Genomic DNA, 19,912 nt, shown 5'->3' on the forward strand with positions numbered 1-19,912 from the left:
AGAGCCGTGAACTTGACGATATGAACTTGTTGAAAATATTCAGAGCGACTCAGGTTTCACATGCAAGATCAAGAGAAAGATTACGAGGTATGAAAACGTCTGCAAAGTAATACATAATAGGAAAAATAAAATGCATTTAAAACAAAGCGCAGAAATGACAACCCAAAGTTGCACACACTACGTATCACATAATACAACTTACAAAAATACTTTTTTTAATGTGTCCGATTGTGCAACTTTTAAATCCTTCGAGAGAGACCCTTCATGGTAGTCACTTATTTATGTGAGGGACAGGCATGCATAATTAATACACTCTAGAACAAATTAAAGTGTTTTTTATATACACTCACTATCTTTTTATCATACATAATATAGATTATTGTGATGTAAGTAATATACACAGAATAATCATAGATTAAATAGTTTGGGATTTGTTACCCCTTCTACTGCTAATACAACGACTACTACTACTGTAGTTATTAATAATATGATAATAATGTAATATATATGAATCCAACTGCGGCTAACCTGTAGCAAATGGATGTTTTAATGCACAACAATTAGCCCAATAATATTCATGTTATTAGACCTAACTGGCCCTGTTACCCCGTTATTACGGTAATGTCTAAAGTGTCGCAAAGTGTCGCAAGACGCTGTCGCGCTCACCGATCCCAGCTAGCACGAGCAAACGTTACACTTCTTACTTCATTCAGGATGTCGCCGGACACATAGATGAGTATCAGTAATGTTGCGTCATAGATCCTTCTATAAAATCATCCCTCCAAAGCCGACAAACAATTTATTGCCTGTGCAGCAGTGGCCATTATTTTGAAGATGGACAACCGAGTGTTAGCTGCCAAGCTAATGTAACGTTAGTAACACAACGTCCTAGCTTACGCGATCGACCTGTGGACAAAGTGCAACGCGGACGCATAACATGGCAGAATCGCCGCCGTTGTCTGGGGTTAATGTTGTTCTGGTTATGGCCTATGGAAGCTTGGTAAGTGACGTCACGTCTCTGTCTTCAGCTGCCCGTAAACTAGTGCGGAGATGATGAGGAAGAGGATGGCCGACGTGTAGTAACCCTGTCCCGTTCTGTGTGCAGGTGTTCGTGCTGCTGTTTATCTTCGTCAAAAGGCAAATCATGCGTTTCGCGATGAGATCCCGCCGAGGACCCCATGCACCCATCGGCCACAACGCGCCCAAGGTACAGGGTTTGTGTTGCCAAAAGCGCGTTGAATGGCTCCTACGGAGCCGGAGTTGACGTGTCGGTGTTTTGTCCGTGTGAACTGATTCAGGGTTTGAGGGAGGAGATTGACTCCATGCTGTCCAAGGTCCACGAGATCCGCTTCGAACCTCGTCTCCTGTCCGAGGAAGACGACAGGCTGAGGCCCGAATCCCAGATCAGTCAGTCGCCTCATTCAGCTCATCAACTGCCACCTGAATTATGCAAGTCAGCTGCATAATGTCAAGTTATGTCTGGAGATTTTGTTGCACGCATATAAAACAAATATTTGTATTTCACAGGTTGCTACAACTACCTGTACAGAATGAAAGCTCTGGATGCCATCCGTGACTCAGGTGAGAGACGTGCGGCTCGGGCATCTCGACTCTGGACGCGCATGATGTTTTTTTCATCATCGCCTCATCACATACACTGAATATATTCCTCTCACACGCATTACAGGTTATTCTCTTCCACAATCACCTACAATGTTACCTCTCCTGGGAAGCAGCAGTTCTTCTAATCAGCTAGTCATTGGTTCTTGACCCGATCATCTCATGGGGAGCTTCGTCTTTTCTAACCTTTGCTTTTGGTTCCCTCCTGTTTGGCCCTCAGGGATTCCTCTGCAGGAAATAAGCCGCTCTCCCAGCGCGTTTACTGGACGCAGCTTCAGGAACTGGCTGATGGAGCTGCGCAACTCCCACTCGCTGATCAAGAGCAGCCGCAGCCCGCTCATTGACCGTTTGCTCGAAGGCTACGACAGCGCTCGCCATGGAACCGGGGTGTGTGTGTGTGACTGACGGGTGCTGAAAATAAAATAAAGTGGGTTTAAAAGTTGCCTTGCAGCGTATCACTGATTTGACCTCCGCTGGTTCTTTCAGGTGTTTGGGGAAGTGGAGTTTCTCGAATACCAGCGAGCTCTCGACGAACTGGCCGATGTGTAAGTGTCGCTCCGCTTGGTCCACACTTGAAACTGTTAGTTTTTTAAACATTGTGGGCAAAGCATGGCTTCGTGGAAACAATTAACGTGCGTTCACATGTTATTGTTTCTACTACTCTTTTCACTCCTGCTTCATGAGATATCCATGAACAATATTACGTGTGCTAGTATTAGTACATTTGTGGAGTTCTGCATACTTTGTTCTGCTCTCCCTCAGGGTAAAAGCATATTCCAGCACCACCAGTCTGGACCAGCACCACCAGTCTGCAGCGAAGGACCTGACGGGCTCCCCCGTCCGGAGCAGTCCTTCCACCATCCAGGTCACCTACCTGCCCTCCACCGGACAGCGCAGCAAGAGGCCCAAACACTTTTTGGAGCTCAAAAGTTTTAAAGACAAATACAACACGTTGGAGAGCACCCTGTGAGAGATGTGTTCCCCGGACGGACGGACGGACGGACTGTCTGCAAAATGTTCCTCTGAACGGATACACAGTCTGCTGGAAAACATGACACGTTGTAACTTTTTTAATGTTGAGCTTTAAAATTCGCCCACTAATTGATTTGGGAGGACTTCTCCTGCAACCAAATGACACTATTTTCCGTGTAATTTCAGAGAATCAGATATGTGCATCTCATTATATAACAACTGGTAGAAGTAATTTTTCTCGCCGAAGGTTTTTGTTTGTATCTTGGAACTAATGCTCATGTTCAACGGACAAATATGATTGTAGCCACGTGGCTCAGTTTGCATTGTCATTTTTGGAAAAAAAGAAAAGTTAATGGCAAGTCACCTGGATTTGTTTTTCCAAGTCCAAATGTAAACCAGGGTTGTTTGTTCAAATGTAAGATATTTATACAGACCATCATAACTTATTTAACTTATTTGTCTTTATATGAGGTTAAACTCTTTCGTGGTTGGAGATAAAAGCTTTGCAACACACTTCTTCATCGGCAGTGTCTTTAATATCTCCACTAGGAGGCAGTACAAGGTTACCCAGTAAAGATGCAACATCACATATACAATTGAATCAGATAATCCAGGTATTTCATCATATTTAATTAAAATGTGTTTGTCTTCAAAGAAATAACAGACCAAACTATTTACAGTATTCACAGTAAAAGGGTACTCACTTTCTAAATATGTATATCCTTGAAGTATTAGCTAGCATAGCTAAAATAAAGTTCCACATTCTAATACATAAAATAGCATAATCTCTATAATTATATTTAACTCAATCTAGTGTAAAATAAAATAAGTTTAACATTTAGTTTGGCTCGTATTTCAATGCTGACGTTGCCAACTGCCTGCCTGCCGTTAGCAATGTGGTGCAAAGCACTGAGGAATCCGACCCCCCCGACCCTGCCGCTGCTTCAGAATGTGGTCAATAAGCTGTAGTGGACTATTTATACATTTTTCTATATGTACATACAAACATAATAACCGCTGTTTCCATCTCAAGCCCCCTTTTACATGGAGCTTTGCAAACATGTCATTACTGCACGAGAAGAAGTGGTGGAGGAGAGAGGTGGCTAAAAATAAACCGCCAAATTGACTGAACTCTTGCTCCTGCCACTGCATTGTTACGACCTGCTGAGAAAGCACATAGCGCATCGACCTGTGTCTTCGTAAAGATCAGTAAAGATCTTCCTCGCTATGAGGTCTGTTAAGCCATGTGACACACTTATATATATTTACACTGTATTTTCCAACTGGTTGTTCCATTGATCGAGGCTCGGTTCAGACTTGACCTCGATGATTTTGATGAACGGGAGGGCCTTGTTGGTCTGCGTCGTCAGTGTGAGTGTTTTACTACGCAGAACGGAGGAGAAGGAGTCAAATGTTTTAAGTTCAGACAAGAAGGAATTCAGTGTTCTTAATGTACATAGGAAAACAAGCAGGTCACCTGTAAACCACCTCTGGCTTCTCCTCAGTGGACTCCTGGCATTCTCGGAAGTACTGCAGGTGGGCGTGCATTTCTCGGTTCTGCAGACACGAGGGGGTTGAAGATGTTCAATTGTGTGCAAAGAAGCTCCACTGCCATCACAAAGCAGAAGAACGAATGCTTCACATGCAGAAGAACTGTCTTTTAATTGGTCGGAAAAACGAATTCAGATCCTAACTACGAGGCTCCTAACCTCGCCCTCCAGGAGAAACACCCTCTCCTCCAGATCCCTTATGGATCGATCCCTCTCTTGGATGACAGTCCGGGAGTTCTGCAGCTGCACCGTGAACAAAGCAAACAGACAAACCACGTCAAACACTCAGGAGAAACCAGAGGCAGCAAATGATGACGAGTTTTTTTTGTTTTCGCCACATGTTTCTTCTTGACTCCACTCCTGCACATCAAATACGCTTTATGTGTCCGCCTCCTCAAAATCCAAATCTCGTTGATAATATCTTTGTGTGCAGTGTGCACAAATACCTGTTCGATCATGTGACGGACTTTCCTCTGCTGACACTTTAACATGTCATCAAGGTGATGAATCTTTTCCTTCAGAACGGCCACCTCCTTATTCAGCTCCTCACACCTGCAAACACAGAATATGAGAGAACTCTGCCAAACCAATAGCAAATGGATAACGGCATACATGTTTTTGTCGAGTGGCTGTCATGTTAGATCACATGATTTGTATTTTAAACCCAGGCTAGCAAATTGTTGATTCGACACCAATTTCCTAATTACTTTATTTGTACCAATGATTCTTCTTTGTCACCTCTGCTCATCCTCCTCCCTTTCCTCCTTGTCTGCTTTGAGCTGCAGCAGCTCTTCCTCCCCTGCCGCCATCTGGTCTTGGAGTTTGCGACTCTCGATCGCCATGCTTCCCAGCAGCCTCTGCAGCTCCTCCACCTGCTGACCCCTCTCCTCCGACAGCTTTTCCACCGTCTGCAGCTGCTCAGTCTGCCTGGCCAGACGAACGCCGAACTCGCGTGACTCGGCCTGTGAGGGGAGGCACAGAGTGAGAGCTTGTTTGGGTTTCCGTGTGGTAAGGTAGTGGTGGGTGCCATGTTAAAGGCTCTGCGCACATAAACAATTACTGTTTTCCATCGCTGTGGCTGATTAGACCTATACAATTATCCAGATTATGTAAACGACTTTATTTGGAGGTTATACTCAAAATGAGTGAGTCCATTATCCTTAAACCGGCTTGTGAAATCGGTTCTGACCTTCTTAAGTCCTAAGTATTTGCTCTGAACTTGTCTGAATCACAACCTAAACATATTCGCTGATGACTTGCAATGAAGGAGACTTAAGGTCTCCGCCTGTTGTATCAACATAACTGTTTTGGTGTTTAGTACAAGGGCAGAGGGATTGTACTGTGGTCAGGCTGTTTCCCTACATGGCGGATGGCTGTGCCGTAGAGCAAATACACAAACAGTAGGTTATCACAGGGTGAGGGTTCCACAGATAATGAGGGCGATTAAAGGAACAGGACAGCAGCAGAGTGAGTCACAGCCGCACACAGGAAGTCGTGTCATGTTACTCGTCTGGCGAGACGGACCTGCAGTCGCCCCTTCTCCTCCGCGTGCCTCGTCTCCATCTCCTTCAGCTGAGCGTACAAACGCCTGGTCGCCTCCCTGAGCTTCGCACTGTCCTCCGGATCATCTCCGCCCTGCGTTTAGGCCGACAGAAAGTGACGCGCTTTGATCAGGCTTAATCCGGCAAAACTATTTAAAACCCGCAGGCGAGGCTGGTGCTCACAGACAGATAAGAGCGGTGTGTAAAAGGCTGTTTGTCCAAGCCGGAGGTAACACAAGGGATTTAGACAAGAAGCTGGAAGCATTCACTTGTGCAGAGACAGCCCCCCCCCCCCACATACCACACACAGAGGTTACTGGGTATGGATAGTGTTGAGTATTAAAATATAAACATGCACGCTTACGCTCGAATGAAATTACACTTGAACTATAAATGCATAGTAATAATAGCTGAAGGCTGCTTAAAGGCCGGATTGCAGGAACAACATGTATTTCAAGTCACAACACCAGCACACGAACATGTTGCAAAAAGATGCACGCACATCTGGGTCAAATGAAGTTTAACAGGAAACACCAGTTCCCCTTCCTAAGAATTACATGCTCATACCTATATGCAAATCATCTGGATGATCATCTGTGCTCCAATGGGGCTCTCCGAGGGTTCTAAGCAGGAGCCGCCTCCATCTTAACCAATCCCAAATGCTCTTAGACTATATAATTCGAGCGCATCTTGTATTAAGCGCCTTTTTCATGTTGTTGTTAAACTGCCTGATATAGGTCCGTGCACGTTAAACTGCAGGACAAAGTCTAGTCCTTGTTTTGCTCGCACGACAATACCCACAACACCTCCTGCTCTGACACTACTATGTGTGCGTGTGTGTGTGTGTGTGTGCTAAGATTTGTTATCATCTTCACAGACTATGACCCGAGCAGCAGGCAGTTGGAGTGGGAAACAGCTGGAATGTCAGACATCGTTCCTTTATAAATGTTGTGCCTGTTTTTGAAAGCATCCATAGCAGTTTCAGCTGAGATTGGTTTCTGCTGTAAACTGATAATAATCAGATCACAAAATCAAGCTGCACAAACATCCGCCTGTTTTTGTTTTTAGCTCACCTGGGCGTCTGATTCCCTGAGAAAAGTGTTGCCATTGGTGACAGCTGGTTGGCTGCTGGACAGGTTGACTCTGAAGCCATTGGCTGGATGCTGAAGAGGAGAGCAGCGGTTTGTTAGTTTAGATCGGCCTGTATTTATCGTTTTACTGGCACAATCTACAACAAGGGGTGTGATTCAGACAGATATGTGATCAACGAAAACAACAAATAGCCAAACTGTCAGGAGAGACTTCAGAGATATTGTCTCAAGTGTACTGGAGCACACAGACAAAAAACAACCATTAAGATTTCCCCACTCTGAGAGCACCGGTTATACCTTCACTTTCATTCCCGTCCACGACTTTGACGAGACATTGACCGGAATTTTTGCTTCTGTTCATAACCCAAACAATTATGATAAATTATGAATTGTTACGAGATTCCTCAATGCATCTCTATGTTTAATGCATCTTTGTGCTTGATGCAGTGGATGCGTACCTTGTTGTTTTTAGTGTTCTGCCTGGAAGCCATCTGTTCTCTCAGCGTCTTCAGACAGTACCTCACCTAAAAAACACAAACACAAAACAAAAGTTGTTCTATGCCCTTCCCCTTATTCAACCCAAACACACACACACACACACACACACACACACACACACACACACACACACACACGGTAACGTGGGAAACCCACGCTCCGGTTGCACACTGACCTCCTGAATATGCGTCACCTCGTCCGTCATCACTTTGACACTGTCCGCGTCCTCTGGACGGGCCTCGAGGTAAACCTGAAAAGCACAACGACAGCAGTGGTTCGGATGGGACGGGCAAGTACCAGCAAGTACACAAAGGCTTAAGGAATAAGCGCACAGAGGTGGGCATCGCCTCGCACATGCGACTAAAGAAACAAGCTCACCTTAATGACGTCAGTGGGAGGGATAAGTGTTTCCTCCTGCTCCTCTGGTTTCTGTGGCAGCTGTGCAGTAATGCCGCTCTCCTACATTCAGTAAAAAAAAAAAAAGGTTTTCGGTTCATTCATTAAACAACACAACCGCACGGCCTTTATTGACTTTGACTTTGCACCTGGCGAGGTGCAGCCCGACGGGTCCCGCTCTTGTAGAGTGAGTCTAAGCCGCCGGCATCGCACCTGAAATGAAAGCTGAGGGCAAAACAAAAACTAGATTAATGGTTAGAGCTGCGGGGATTTTGAGCAAAGCAACCAATGAAGAGAGAGGGGAGGGGGGGGGGGGGTCAAAAATAAAACTTCCTCATACTGAAGTTCCTCTTCAGAGCCTACAGCGACCGACACAGCGTCCTGCGGGGTAAATGTGGCGGTTACGACCAAACGGTCCAGTCTGCTCGCTGGAAGTGTAAAAACAAACACTGCTGAGTCACTGCTGAGTCACTCTAATTTCAACTAAAAACAGATCATGTGAGAATTGTCTCGGACATGCTTCAACTTCACTTAAAAAAACAAAGCATTCATATAAAATAGCAACAACATGCTCACTAGTTTATGTGCATTTGTTCTATTGAAAAACATAAAAAACACGTTAAAGGATTTGAAATAGAATAACATTTTCAGTGTAATTTAAGAATTTCTTTAAGAATTCCGACTTGCAGAAACGTTCAATTAAAGGCAGCAGCACAGGTATCAAAGGGTTCAGGCGTGAGTCATGAGACTAAATCTGGCTTAGTCCCGGCCCTTTTAAGGTGTGCTGTGCTTGTTTGTATTTATGCACGCATGTATGTGGAGGTTATATGGAACTCACTGCAGGCGTTGAGTGCCTCATCTCTACAGTGCACAAGGTGGAGAATGAATGGATATCATTAGTCATTGCAGAACCACAGTACACATAGTTTGAGGCTATTTGATTTTGTGGTAGGTGCTGTCATCAACATCAGTGGCCTTAATTAAAACTATGGACGTCAGCCACAGAGCAAATGAGATGGCAAGCAGATCAAATGGCACATTATCTGTTAGCCAGAACTCCAACTTGTGTCACATTGGTGCAAACTGAAGTCTTCCTCACAAAAATGTGTTTTCCAGGACTGGCTTTGCTTTATTTATGTTTGCCCACACAGGTGCTTCCCTTCCAAGGTGTGTGAAACAAGAGAAACAAACGCTGCCTCGCTGTCTTAAATCCAGCCAGAGGACATCGCATTAATCTTCTTTCTTTCATCAATTTCACCTGTGCTATTAGTTGCTCCCTAGAAGTACTTGCTCTGTAACATGTTTTAAGGTTGTCGTGTTTAGTCGATGTGCCCCAGAATTGTTGTAAAGCAAAGTGCACACAGTGTTCACACAGTGCACAGTAGTAGAGCAGCTTTTTGCACCTGTAATTTCCCCCGTGAGAACGACACCTGTGATTTTAGTGCTGGAATGATACAGAGGCATTGAAATGCATACCTCATACCTTTCCGTGAGAAGGAAGTGCTGCATTAATAACTTCAGAATTGACACCTGGATAAGAATGTTCAAAACATTTGGCAATTCATCAATCACACAATGCCGCTGTTGCTTCTAACTGTCTTTGTTCGTTATGAACAAAATGCATTGTATGTCTGCGTGAACATACCTCCCATAAGTCATGCCGACACAAACGTGTGCCTTGAGGACAAAAAGAGGAGCGACCCGGTACGTTATGTGTGGCTAACACGTTGGGTTACGTGGCCAGCGACTTTCCTTTGCACCTTGAACGACAGATCTCTGTGTGTAATTGCAACGTTTGCAAACCATCAGTCGACTGAGTGACAGGCATCTCGTTCTGTGATCAAAGGGAGCGACGGCCTGAGGGCTTCCCTCAGACACGCACTGGGAGGTGGTTACTGCACATAGAATGTACCTTGTAAGCAAATCACAAGCATGTTCTGGTTCCTTGAATGCAAATGCATCGCTTACTGGGCCCAACCTCTTTTGTGCTTTTCACGTGCTGAAGGCTACTGACAAAATCCTGGGTGAAAACAGCGACCGCAGCGTGTTTTAGTAAGAACAAAAGAAATATTGGAAACTACAGAGTACAGTTACACTCTAAAAAATTTCACCGTAAATTAAAGGTATTTTACTGGCAGCAAGGACGTCAGGAATTTACCGTTATTTTACGGTATAATACAGTAAATGGTTTTTACGCTATGTTACCGTAAAATGGATTACTGTATGTTACCGTAAACTTGGAACAAATTTTACTGTGAATTAACTGCAATTTACTGGCAGTCGACGCTGGTAACTTACTGTTTCATCTACAGTGCCCTACCGTACTTTACAGTATGTTGTCGTATATTGGATTACAGTTTCTTACCATACGATTACTGTTTTTTTGTTATAAATACCAGAATGTTACCGTTAACTTAGAACCGTATACTTTTGCATCTAATTCCCCACAAATTAAAGAAAGACAACCAAACTAATTTCGGTCATAGTGGTTGGAGTTTATTAGATGTCTTTAAGACAAAAATGTTCAGCATTTGTAACCAAGATCAAAATATAACATATGCCACATGTATACAATAATAAAACAATGAATCATAAAATCATTAGGAACAAGGTAAACTAACTGCAACAATACGCTATGGAACACTTTAAATTGACCGCAGCAAACGGTTGGCGTCCTTAATCCAGTGCCTCTGTAAAACAAACCCAAATCAAATATTTAGAAACACTGTCATTGATAAAATATTAAAATTACAAAGTTGAGGAAGACAACAAGATGTAAGGAAAGAGAATGAAAGAGAATGTTAATCATGCTAGGCAAATAACACTTACCGACGTTACTTGGAGAGACGAGGCAATGAGAAACTCCTCCGATGTTGAACTGCACAGGTGTTCTGGATGAACTGAGATTACGCGCCTGACGTGACGTTCAGGAGCAGTCGGTCACGATTGACACTCAAATCACTTTTAGGTAATGAAATCGTTGAATAATACAAATATTTATAATCTTTACATTCCGGCCAATGAAACGACAGCGAAGGCGGCGCATGGGATAGGGAGGTGTGCTGTGCAGCACAAGGTTACATTACATTACATTACATGTCATTTAGCGGACGCTTTTATCCAAAGCGACGTACAATAAGTGCATTCAACCATAGGGTACAAACTCAGGAGAACAAGAAACAAGAAAGTGCAATTTCCTCAAATAAGCCAATTTACAATTTGCTATAGATGAGTGACGTTACAAGTACAATTTAAGTGCTACAATTTGTTAGTCTTTAGTCGAGGTAGAGTCTGAAGAGGTGTGTCTTTAGTTTGCGGCGGAAGATGTGAAGGCTCTCTGCGGTCCTGATGTCTTCAGAGAGCGCGTTCCACCATTTCGGCGCAAGGACAGCGAAGAGTCGAGATCTAGTCGAGTGTTTTGCTGTCAGTGAGGGAGGGACGAGTAGTTTTGCAGATGCAGAGCGGAGAGTGCGGGTTGGGATGTAGGGTTTGACCATGTCCTGGATGTAAGCTGGACCCGATCCATTCACAGCATGGTACGTGAGCACCAATGTTTTGAACTGGATGCGGGCAGCCACCGGTAGCCAGTGAAGAGAGCGGAGGAGTGGAGTAGTGTGGGAGAATTTCGGAAGGTTGAAGACCAGTCGAGCTGCTGCATTCTGAATGAGCTGCAGAGGTTGAATGGCGGTGGCAGGGAGACCAGCCAGGAGGGAGTTGCAGTAGTCCAGGCGGGAGATGACAAGAGCCTGAATCAGTACCTGCGCTGCCTTCTGAGTGAGAAGGGGACGTATTCTCCTGATATTGTAGAGCGTGTATCTACAGGATTGCGTTGTCGCGGCAATGTTGGGAGTCAGGGAGAGTTGGCTGTCGAGTGTGACGCCGAGGTTCTTAGCGGTCGAGGTGGGCGTTAGTACGGAGGTTGGTGGTTTGAATCCTGGCTGCTCCCTGTGTCGAAGTGTCCCTGAGCAAGACACCTACCCCCGATTACTCCACATAAAATTATGTCAAACCATGGGCGTTTTGGATAAAAGTGACAGCTGCATGTATTGTAATGTCCTGTAAGTCAAAGTCATCTCATTATGATGACTTACAGCACCTGTTTTTCAGTGGCTGACATGGGCTTCCATACATTAACCTGCAAAAGATTTAGATGGATTGTGATTCACTGCACTTGTATGTGTATTTCCACCACTTCGTGAAATATATGTAACATGCAGTTGAATTACGGTAGTCTGCTATTATTGTAAATTGACAGCTTTAACTGTTTATTCATGACATTGGCCGTTAATTTAAAAGAAAGGAATGGAAATTTAACTGTATGTTACAGTTATTATGACATACTGTAAGATACCGTTAGAAATGCACCGTAAATTTACAGTAATTTGTTACAGTGTAAGTAACGTTATGTATAAGATCATATTGTGAGGAAGATCCGCTCATTACACGACCACATTTCACAAAAACAGGTCTTTAGCATTATTTCATTTTTATTCCAGTCTAAAATATTGCAGTTCAAACCGATAAAGATGGAAGAGAGAGTGTTTATAGGAAACTGCTTTTTCGAAAGGTACTTATGAGGTGTCATTGTGGTCTATTGGCCTGCGGATGTAACCATGTTACATTTAATCAGCGCGTGCTTTAGTGGTCCTGACCTGTCCGACAATTAACAGCAACTGTTGACTGTAAAGTCATGACTTGGCAGTTCCTATATTCATGTATTGACAAGAAAAACAGACGTGCGTCAGAAAATATGTGGGATGAAGAATATGAGGGTGTTTTCGTTATGCTGAATAAATCGTACACTTTGTACTAATTCGCTAGGTTGGTCCATGTTTCTCAGGAAATTCTACATTTCCACTTGTTTGTCATTTCTGAATTTAGAAAAACCATTAAAACAAAATCTGCGATGGTTAAATTGTATCCCTGGCTGTGTTTTCCGTATCTCTTATAGGACACAAGTAGCACATGCACTTATCAGCTCATTCCATATCAATCTCTAGATTAACAGTGATATCAACATCATTAACTGAGGTCTGGTTCCATTACGGTTGTTTTATTGCCCCTCAGAAGCTCTTTTTGTTCTCTGACGTAACAGAGTAGCAGAACAGAGCAGGGCAATATCTGCACATTTTTACTACTATGAAGATATATAAATTATAAGTCAAGTGCATTAATGCTGCAATAAATACATTTTTTAACTCTTTTTATTGTCATTTCGAAGGTTTCTTGAACCTTTTTTTTAATTTGTCATTAAAAGGTCCAAAATGGTCAAAAACGCACATAATTATTTCTTAAAACTCCAAAGCCTCATTTTGTCACTCATGTGAGAGGGAGCGCCACTGCTTTGCCTCTGCGTCAGGGCTACAAGAGCCTCCTCATACCAGTCAGTAGCCTCCCACAATCAATACACGGCCATCCAATTCCACTTATTGAGCCACAAGCTCCTCTAAAAAGAAGAGAGAATTGTTGTGCTCAGCTGAACTACAGGCTGAGCGGAGAACACACAATGAACACACAACATCGCCATAAATCTATCGCATAAATCTTTCTAACCAGCTTAGAAAGTCGAAAGGGCTGGATCCTTTTGTGCACCGACATCAGTATCTGCATTCCTTTCCCAAGTGCCAACAAAGATCACAGCGGAGCGTGAAGTCCGTCCATCTTTTAGTCAAACAACCAAACAACATTGCGATTGAGAAAATAAGCCATAAAAGAGTTCAAATGGTAAGTAGCTGAGAGTCCCGCCCTGATCCATCACACAATATGATTAGGACCTCTTCTCTTCTCATTAATAGCAACAGTATGTGTCACCATTCAACACAACTGAGTCACTCACACTTACTTACTAACTTATGAATGGGAAGTGTCTCTAAAAAACTTTTAAAGACGGCCTTCGTCTTGACAGAGTCAAAGGTAACGGTTGCATTCTGTGTTTGTGTCAAATAAAATGTAAAGGACAGGAACCCGCTCATTGTGATGACCCAAGACAAGGTCCAAAATGTTTAAATAATCAATAAAGATGAAGTAATGTCTCTTTTGTGTCTGATATTTTTAAGTATTTCTCTTTAGAGGGATTTAATCTGCGTGTGGCAAACCAGCCCTTTATCTTTAGTCAAGTAAGTACACAGTGAACACCCAGAGGAATGATTAAAGCAAACCACATAGTGAAGCAGAACAAACTACACCCGCAGGTACCATCCCCCCCATCACCGCGCAGGAACCCAAATGAAAGCCCTCCTCTCTGTCCCTGTGGTATCTACCTGGGCAGACGAAGCTGTCGGGGACTCGTTCCGATGATGTTCAGGCAGCTGTGATCCGTCACTGTGGGAGTGAGAGTGTGGGAAGCCGTCTTGCCTTACATGGCTGGGTGAGGCTCCACCAGCGGCCCAACCCTTTTTTCCTCCCTCCAGATTGTTCTATTGTGGGTGAGCCGCGGGGGGGGGGAGGGACAAGCAGGCGCATGGTTCTTAGCCGCCCCTGCAGGACTACAGAGGAAAATGAATGCATGAAGAAAAAGGGAACATTTGTTTCCTCGATGGTGAATCCAAACTGCGTGAAAGTTGAACTGGAACTAGGCTTTTATGAATAAATACATGAGTAAATGAGTGTCCACGCTCAACTATCATACCTATTATTGTATTCAAATATGCAATAATAATACTAATATTTAGTCAGACAATAAGTGACCAATACGTAAAACTGTGGCTGAAGATGACTTCATGTGTCTGGTACACGGTGCCAGTAGGTAGCAGCACCCTGAGGAATGCGTGCTGCGAGGTACGCGAGAGGGATTAATGATATTAAATGAACAGTCAGTGTAAACAAAACTGTGCAAACAAAGGTCAGATGCCGCAGTCCTAACATGTCCGTGCTCCTGTGTGTGTGTGTGTCTGGAAACGTCAAGTCTGCAGCCACGACACAATCTAAAATCGAATGTTTCCCTCTTTGTAAACTTGCTCTCACGGTGCAGTTTGTTCAGGACACCAGAAAACCAGCATGTTTACGCCTGTTACACAACACGATGCAAGTGTAGAAAACTTTGTTTCTTGTTTTTCAAAAGCCCAAAGTCAATATGGAAAAAGATGCATCAGCTGTTTTATCAGGAAAACCAGTGGGAGAATAACTTGGTGTGTCAGCACTTGTTTGGTAGATATTTAATAGTTGTTTATCCTCTTGTTGATATGTGAGCAGTGCAAAACATGGAACGTAACAACGCTCAGAGTGGATCTCTCTACTGCCGCAATGTAAGTAAACCCCAAAGTTGGCAAAAGGTCACACGAATCAAGCTGAGCTATTTCAATAAACATGTTATTGTTGCCTTTCTCGGCGTGTTCACACGCTACGGGAGCACGCACAATAATGTTTCCCAGAAACCGTGTTTTGAAGCAAACAAGTCCCAAGTTTATGTTTACAGCTTTCTTCATTGCTGTGTGCCGTGAACTGAAGTCCCGTTCTTAGTCATAACTTACACTCATTTACAGCCCAATGAAATGGACCCCCCCCTCTCCCCGAGCACGGCCAGAGACCATCAGAGCCGCAAGCTGCCAAATATGGGTTTTGAACATTTGAGGCACAATTGTGTATAAACAGAGGATCTGTTCCCTCATGCCAACATCCTGCTGCTGATTCATGTGTCGATGTGCTGTTAAATAACACACAGTGACTCAATGGTTTAGGGCTGTGAATTAGTTCTAACACGATAAAAAGTGCTTTCAAGTTTCACCTTTTATTTGACAATTCACATGTATGCCACTTTGTTAAAGATACATTAAACGTTGGTGTCTGAAGACACCAGGCCCGCAGAGAGCCTTCACATCTTCCGCCGCAAACTAAAGACACACCTCTTCAGACTCCACCTCGACTAATAGACTAATAAATTGTAGCACTTAAATTGTACTTATAACGCTATCTATAGCAAATTGTAAATTGGCTTATTTGAGGAAATTGCACTTTCTTGTTTCTTGCTCTTCTGAGTTTGTACCCTATGGTTGAATGCACTTATTGTAAGTCGCTTTGGATAAAAGCGTCAGCTCAGCTGAGTTTTCTGGATCAAACGTCAAAGAGTCTTTTACACAACCACATGAGATTGGTGAAACAAGAAAAAAAAAAAAGATTCTTTGACTGCCAATCATAAGAAGATATTTCTATTTAGTTAACTAAGATACTTGGTACTTTAGAGTTAATTAGAGTTATTTATGTCTGAATGAAATCATTATTAATTTACCCGTAACAACATCTGAAGGAGGTTCAGATTTGACTTGTTTCGGCAAATTCATTTTGATATCAACCGGCAATATGAAGGACAAAAAATGACTTAGTGACTAATGACTTTGGAAGTATAAATAAATAAATGAATAATGTATAAATAAATACAGGAATAAATAAATAAATGCGTAAATAAATGAATAAATAAATACAGAAGTACATAAATGCTGAAATGAATATGGAAAGTAAATTAATGTACCCATAAATAAATCAAAGTTGATAATCAAACAGGTCATAAACAAATATCATATATTTATTTCTAAATTTCTGTTTGCCTACATTTCTTTATTTCTTTATACTTAAGTGATTTTTTTGTCCTCCATAGCAAGCACGACGACGCGTAGCCTTTGTGTTGCACACAGTGACCTTCGGGCTCCACACAAGCACACAGAGGTCCCAGTGAAAGTGGCACGTAAACAGTGACACATGAACGGTCACTGTGGGAAATGTCAACGAGAAGTGACGTTCAACTTGTGCAACAAGTGGTTCTGTTTGTGTTATCAAGCGGTCCAACCTGCTATTTCATATAGTTATTATAATACTCGATTACATTCAAGAGGCATTGGGTTCAGGACACAGAATCCAATGGCATTACTTTTAGTGTCAGAGGGTAATAATATAATTGCCTTTTGAATAGCATTCGTGTGATTGAGCCACACCCTCAGGCATTCGATGACTCAATGATGTCACAGTGTTCAATTAATAAAATCAGAAGCATAACACACTTGGGTTTATAAGGTTGTAAAGACAAAGACGAAGAAAATAGGTGTATTGGTATGACGCAGAGAAATCCAAATGACATTCATACCGTATGAAAACATCGCAATGAGACAATGTTCAGTCGTCATGTGTTTGGTGAGAATATTCGCATTTCATCTCACATAATTCTCATGTCAAAGGGGCCGAACTAATTTGTTCTCTTAGTTTCACTTCCTCTTACTTATGCTGCAAACATTGTGAATACAGGAGACGAGCGCAGTAACAAGAAACTGCTTTGTGGGACTGATAAAGGAATATCTTACCTTATCTTATCTTAAACAAGTGGGGCAGAGTCACCATAAACGTATTTTTGGAACCAGTGAAAATTCATAAAAGTAGGAAGCAGAAGCATGTCCAAACCTTTTTTTATCTTTGTGATTAAATCATTTAGAATGTTTCTTTTATCCTTTTAATGTATCCGCTCTGTTCATATAGAATACATGTGGCACGCTGAACGGAGGCCAGTGTGTAGCTGTCATTTATAGATTATGGGATAATAGCTTTTGTTTGTTTATTTGTTTGTTTCTCTCCCTGTATTTATATTAAATTCCAATGCCTGCCTACCTGAAACTACTGAAACAATAAATTGTCAAGCTGGAGATGATTTAAATGGAACCATATATGGTCTTAATATCTTATCAGATATTGTGTATGATGTTATAATGTAGTAATTAATTAATTTAAAAAAGCTAGCGATGGAATAGAATTCAGAATAGGTCATTTATTGGTGCCCAGAAGCCTAAAATGCTTTTTGTTGATTGCAAGTATCCCTCAGTCATATATTGTATAAATTAAAGGCAGAGACTGAGATGAGTAAACCCTATTAATCCTGGGATATATATGGATGGTAATGACTGGTGCACTCAAATAAACTGTGTCTGACCTCAGAGGAGTTGACGACGTCTCCGTCCGTCAGACATCTGGTTTGAGTGCCGCTGAAAAACAGCATTTTGTCTTCAGTGACCCGCCGGATCTTCTTCCACAGTGACCCCATTTGCCGTCTATCTCCATCAGACATCAGACTTCGACACTCCAACGTCTCCCCGACTTTCTGTCATCAAAGGACTCCCTTTGCTCTGCGGCTAATGCACGCGGCTTGAAGCATGTTGTGAGGGCACAAAGCGTCCTGCTGGTCTCCGATAGAATGACTAATGATTAATGTCTTTATTGAATAACAAATTAAACCATTGAGAAACAAGTGGTGCCCGAAACAACGCTTTGGTATTGGAAAAATGTTTAATGTTTTCAATGTTTGATGATTTTATTTAATAGATTCAATGGACAGTAATCCATTGATAAGTTATGAGCACAGATTCAAGCTGACACGTGTTGGTTTAACTTTGCCTGTAGCTTCCTGTTGTTGCTTGACTTATGGTTTCAGACAGGCGTGGCATGAAGTTGAATGAGAGTCTGTTACCTTTGAGCATACTAGAGCGCTCGCTGTTTCATCTCATAGAATTACGTTTTACGTCTTGATTCCAGACATCACTTCCATTATTTTAGGAGATATTTGTCCTGTGACACCCAAACAAAGAAGGATTCACTCTGTGTCAATTAAATTCAATTACCTGCAGGAAATATACTGCGTCTGTATTGTTTAAGACAACTATTGGGGTTTAAAGACTAGGCAGGACTGGCAAGTATGACACACGCTCGTTTAGAGAAAACACGCAGCACCACTAGATTAAAACTGCGGCCTCTGTTACTTTGTACACTGTGCAAAGGTTTCATAAGTACATCTTATCTGGCGAAAGACTTGAATGTCGTGAAGTTTACCACGCAAAATGACAAAATCAGACAGTGATTCTCACTGTTTAGCACATCACGTATTTCAACAGCACCAATAGAGCAGTTGTTTTTATCACTCGCCAGAGAAGATCCATCCTTGATGGCTCTGAGTTACAAACATGGGTGTAATTAGACGCTTAGTGTCCCTGTTAGATGGAAAGACGGGCATCACAGCAGAAAAATATCGATTTGTCATTGAATATTGTATTATTATAAAAACAGAGACTCCGTCAAACACCAAGAAAAGGAAAGTCCGCACGGTGGGAAACAAGAGAGACGGCGGACAAAGACAGGAGCGCTGGGTGAGGTGGAGTCGTGATTACAGCTGATGTCCTCAGTAATTATAGTCAACCAACATTGGATTACAGGCTATTTGTCTAAGGGGGTAAAAGTAAGCCAGAGATAAAAGAACACAGGACTTGTTACTGAGGCACGTTGCAACAACACTGGGGCAGGATATTCAATTTAAAAGGAACCAAACACTCACTCTTTATGTCAAGTTATTTTTTAAGCAGTTTCATTACTGAACTTCCACTGCAGGTTTTGTGAATATAAGTCCTGTTAGTCTGATAGTTTTTAACATCTGTCTCGCTCTTTGTGTCTGATGCTTAGCAGCAACTGACAATAAACAGAAGGTGACCAACTAGTGCACAGATAACGTACAAGCATGAATTTCCCTGTTTAGATTTAGCAGCGTAATGTTTGTTTTATTCATCTCCACATAGTACGATAAGTGTCCCGTGTAATCTAGGTATGAATGCAGGGATTCCATTGGACAGTAGAAGGAAGGCTGGTGTGATTAACAGTGGAGAGAAACCTGAAGCACAGGCAGGACAACAGCACAGCAGCAGCGCTCAAACTGTGGGAAATGTTTTCAGTCTCACATTTAAAGATGTATAGGCTGTGTACTAAAGGTCATTATAAGGGGCATCTACTCTTCTATTCAAGAGATTATTATACTAATAATATTGTGAGATCATAAACAGAAAGATAAGGAAGTAAATACACAATAACTCTTTTAATTGCACACCCAGTTCAACAGTGTACTTAAGTTACTTGTCAAAAACATCACCAGCAACTTAACATTCTACATTTCATAGCGTCCTTGCCTGTTAAAACCCCACCATCAAAATGTCATTAGGGGATAAACACAGACAGGAGCAAGACAGAGAAATATGGAACGCTTAAGAGTAAGCTCAGGATTCTCTTCAACAGGAGTGAACAAGAGAGACAAAACACAGGCGAGCAAAAGGAAATAATACTCAAAGCATTCCAGGAGCAGCATATAAACCGACCACATGCAGAAAGAACATTAAGAGAAAATAAAGAGAGGCGGCTACTTTTTAAGGCATCGGAGTGAAAACATGCACAGGAATCAGGTTTATCTATCAAACCACACTATCAACAAGGTGGTTGAAGTAGAAAAGTGTAA

At 42.4% G+C, this 19,912-nt stretch overlaps 2 protein-coding genes and 1 long non-coding RNA gene across 4 annotated transcripts; 1 reads left to right on the plus strand and 2 right to left on the minus strand.

The window, feature by feature from the left end:
* Positions 1 to 78: 78 nt before the first annotated feature.
* LOC120826685 (protein C1orf43) lies at positions 79 to 3,105 on the plus strand. Of its 2 annotated transcripts, none has more exons than XM_040189154.2 (7): positions 79 to 1,000; positions 1,106 to 1,207; positions 1,299 to 1,449; positions 1,528 to 1,581; positions 1,841 to 2,007; positions 2,107 to 2,165; positions 2,383 to 3,105. In XM_040189154.2, exons 1-7 carry the CDS (start codon positions 938 to 940, stop codon positions 2,588 to 2,590), a joined length of 804 nt encoding a protein of 267 aa, XP_040045088.1. In that variant the 5' UTR covers positions 79 to 937; the 3' UTR covers positions 2,591 to 3,105. The 2 variants fall into 2 exon arrangements, with proteins under 2 accessions (XP_040045088.1, XP_040045089.1); XM_040189155.2 differs by having other exon boundaries at positions 633 to 1,000; positions 1,299 to 1,407.
* A 7-nt stretch (positions 3,106 to 3,112) lies between these two features.
* tuft1b (tuftelin 1b) lies at positions 3,113 to 8,114 on the minus strand. The gene is made up of 12 exons (XM_078081531.1): positions 8,009 to 8,114; positions 7,818 to 7,893; positions 7,651 to 7,731; positions 7,448 to 7,522; positions 7,233 to 7,298; positions 6,757 to 6,846; positions 5,667 to 5,777; positions 4,881 to 5,104; positions 4,589 to 4,694; positions 4,302 to 4,385; positions 4,070 to 4,149; positions 3,113 to 3,975 (listed from the first exon to the last, which is right to left on the minus strand). Exons 4-12 carry the CDS (start codon positions 7,475 to 7,477, stop codon positions 3,858 to 3,860), a joined length of 909 nt encoding a protein of 302 aa, XP_077937657.1. The 5' UTR covers positions 7,478 to 7,522; positions 7,651 to 7,731; positions 7,818 to 7,893; positions 8,009 to 8,114; the 3' UTR covers positions 3,113 to 3,857.
* Positions 8,115 to 10,142: 2,028 nt separating this feature from the next.
* On the minus strand, positions 10,143 to 13,999 carry LOC144383557 (uncharacterized). The gene is made up of 2 exons (XR_013451000.1): positions 10,498 to 13,999; positions 10,143 to 10,358 (listed from the first exon to the last, which is right to left on the minus strand). It is a non-coding gene; the product is annotated as an uncharacterized LOC144383557 (long non-coding RNA).
* Between the last annotated feature and the right edge of the window lie 5,913 nt (positions 14,000 to 19,912).

The sequence above is a fragment of the Gasterosteus aculeatus genome, chromosome 10, assembly GCF_964276395.1.
Source record: "Gasterosteus aculeatus chromosome 10, fGasAcu3.hap1.1, whole genome shotgun sequence".
NCBI lineage: Eukaryota > Metazoa > Chordata > Actinopteri > Perciformes > Gasterosteidae > Gasterosteus > Gasterosteus aculeatus.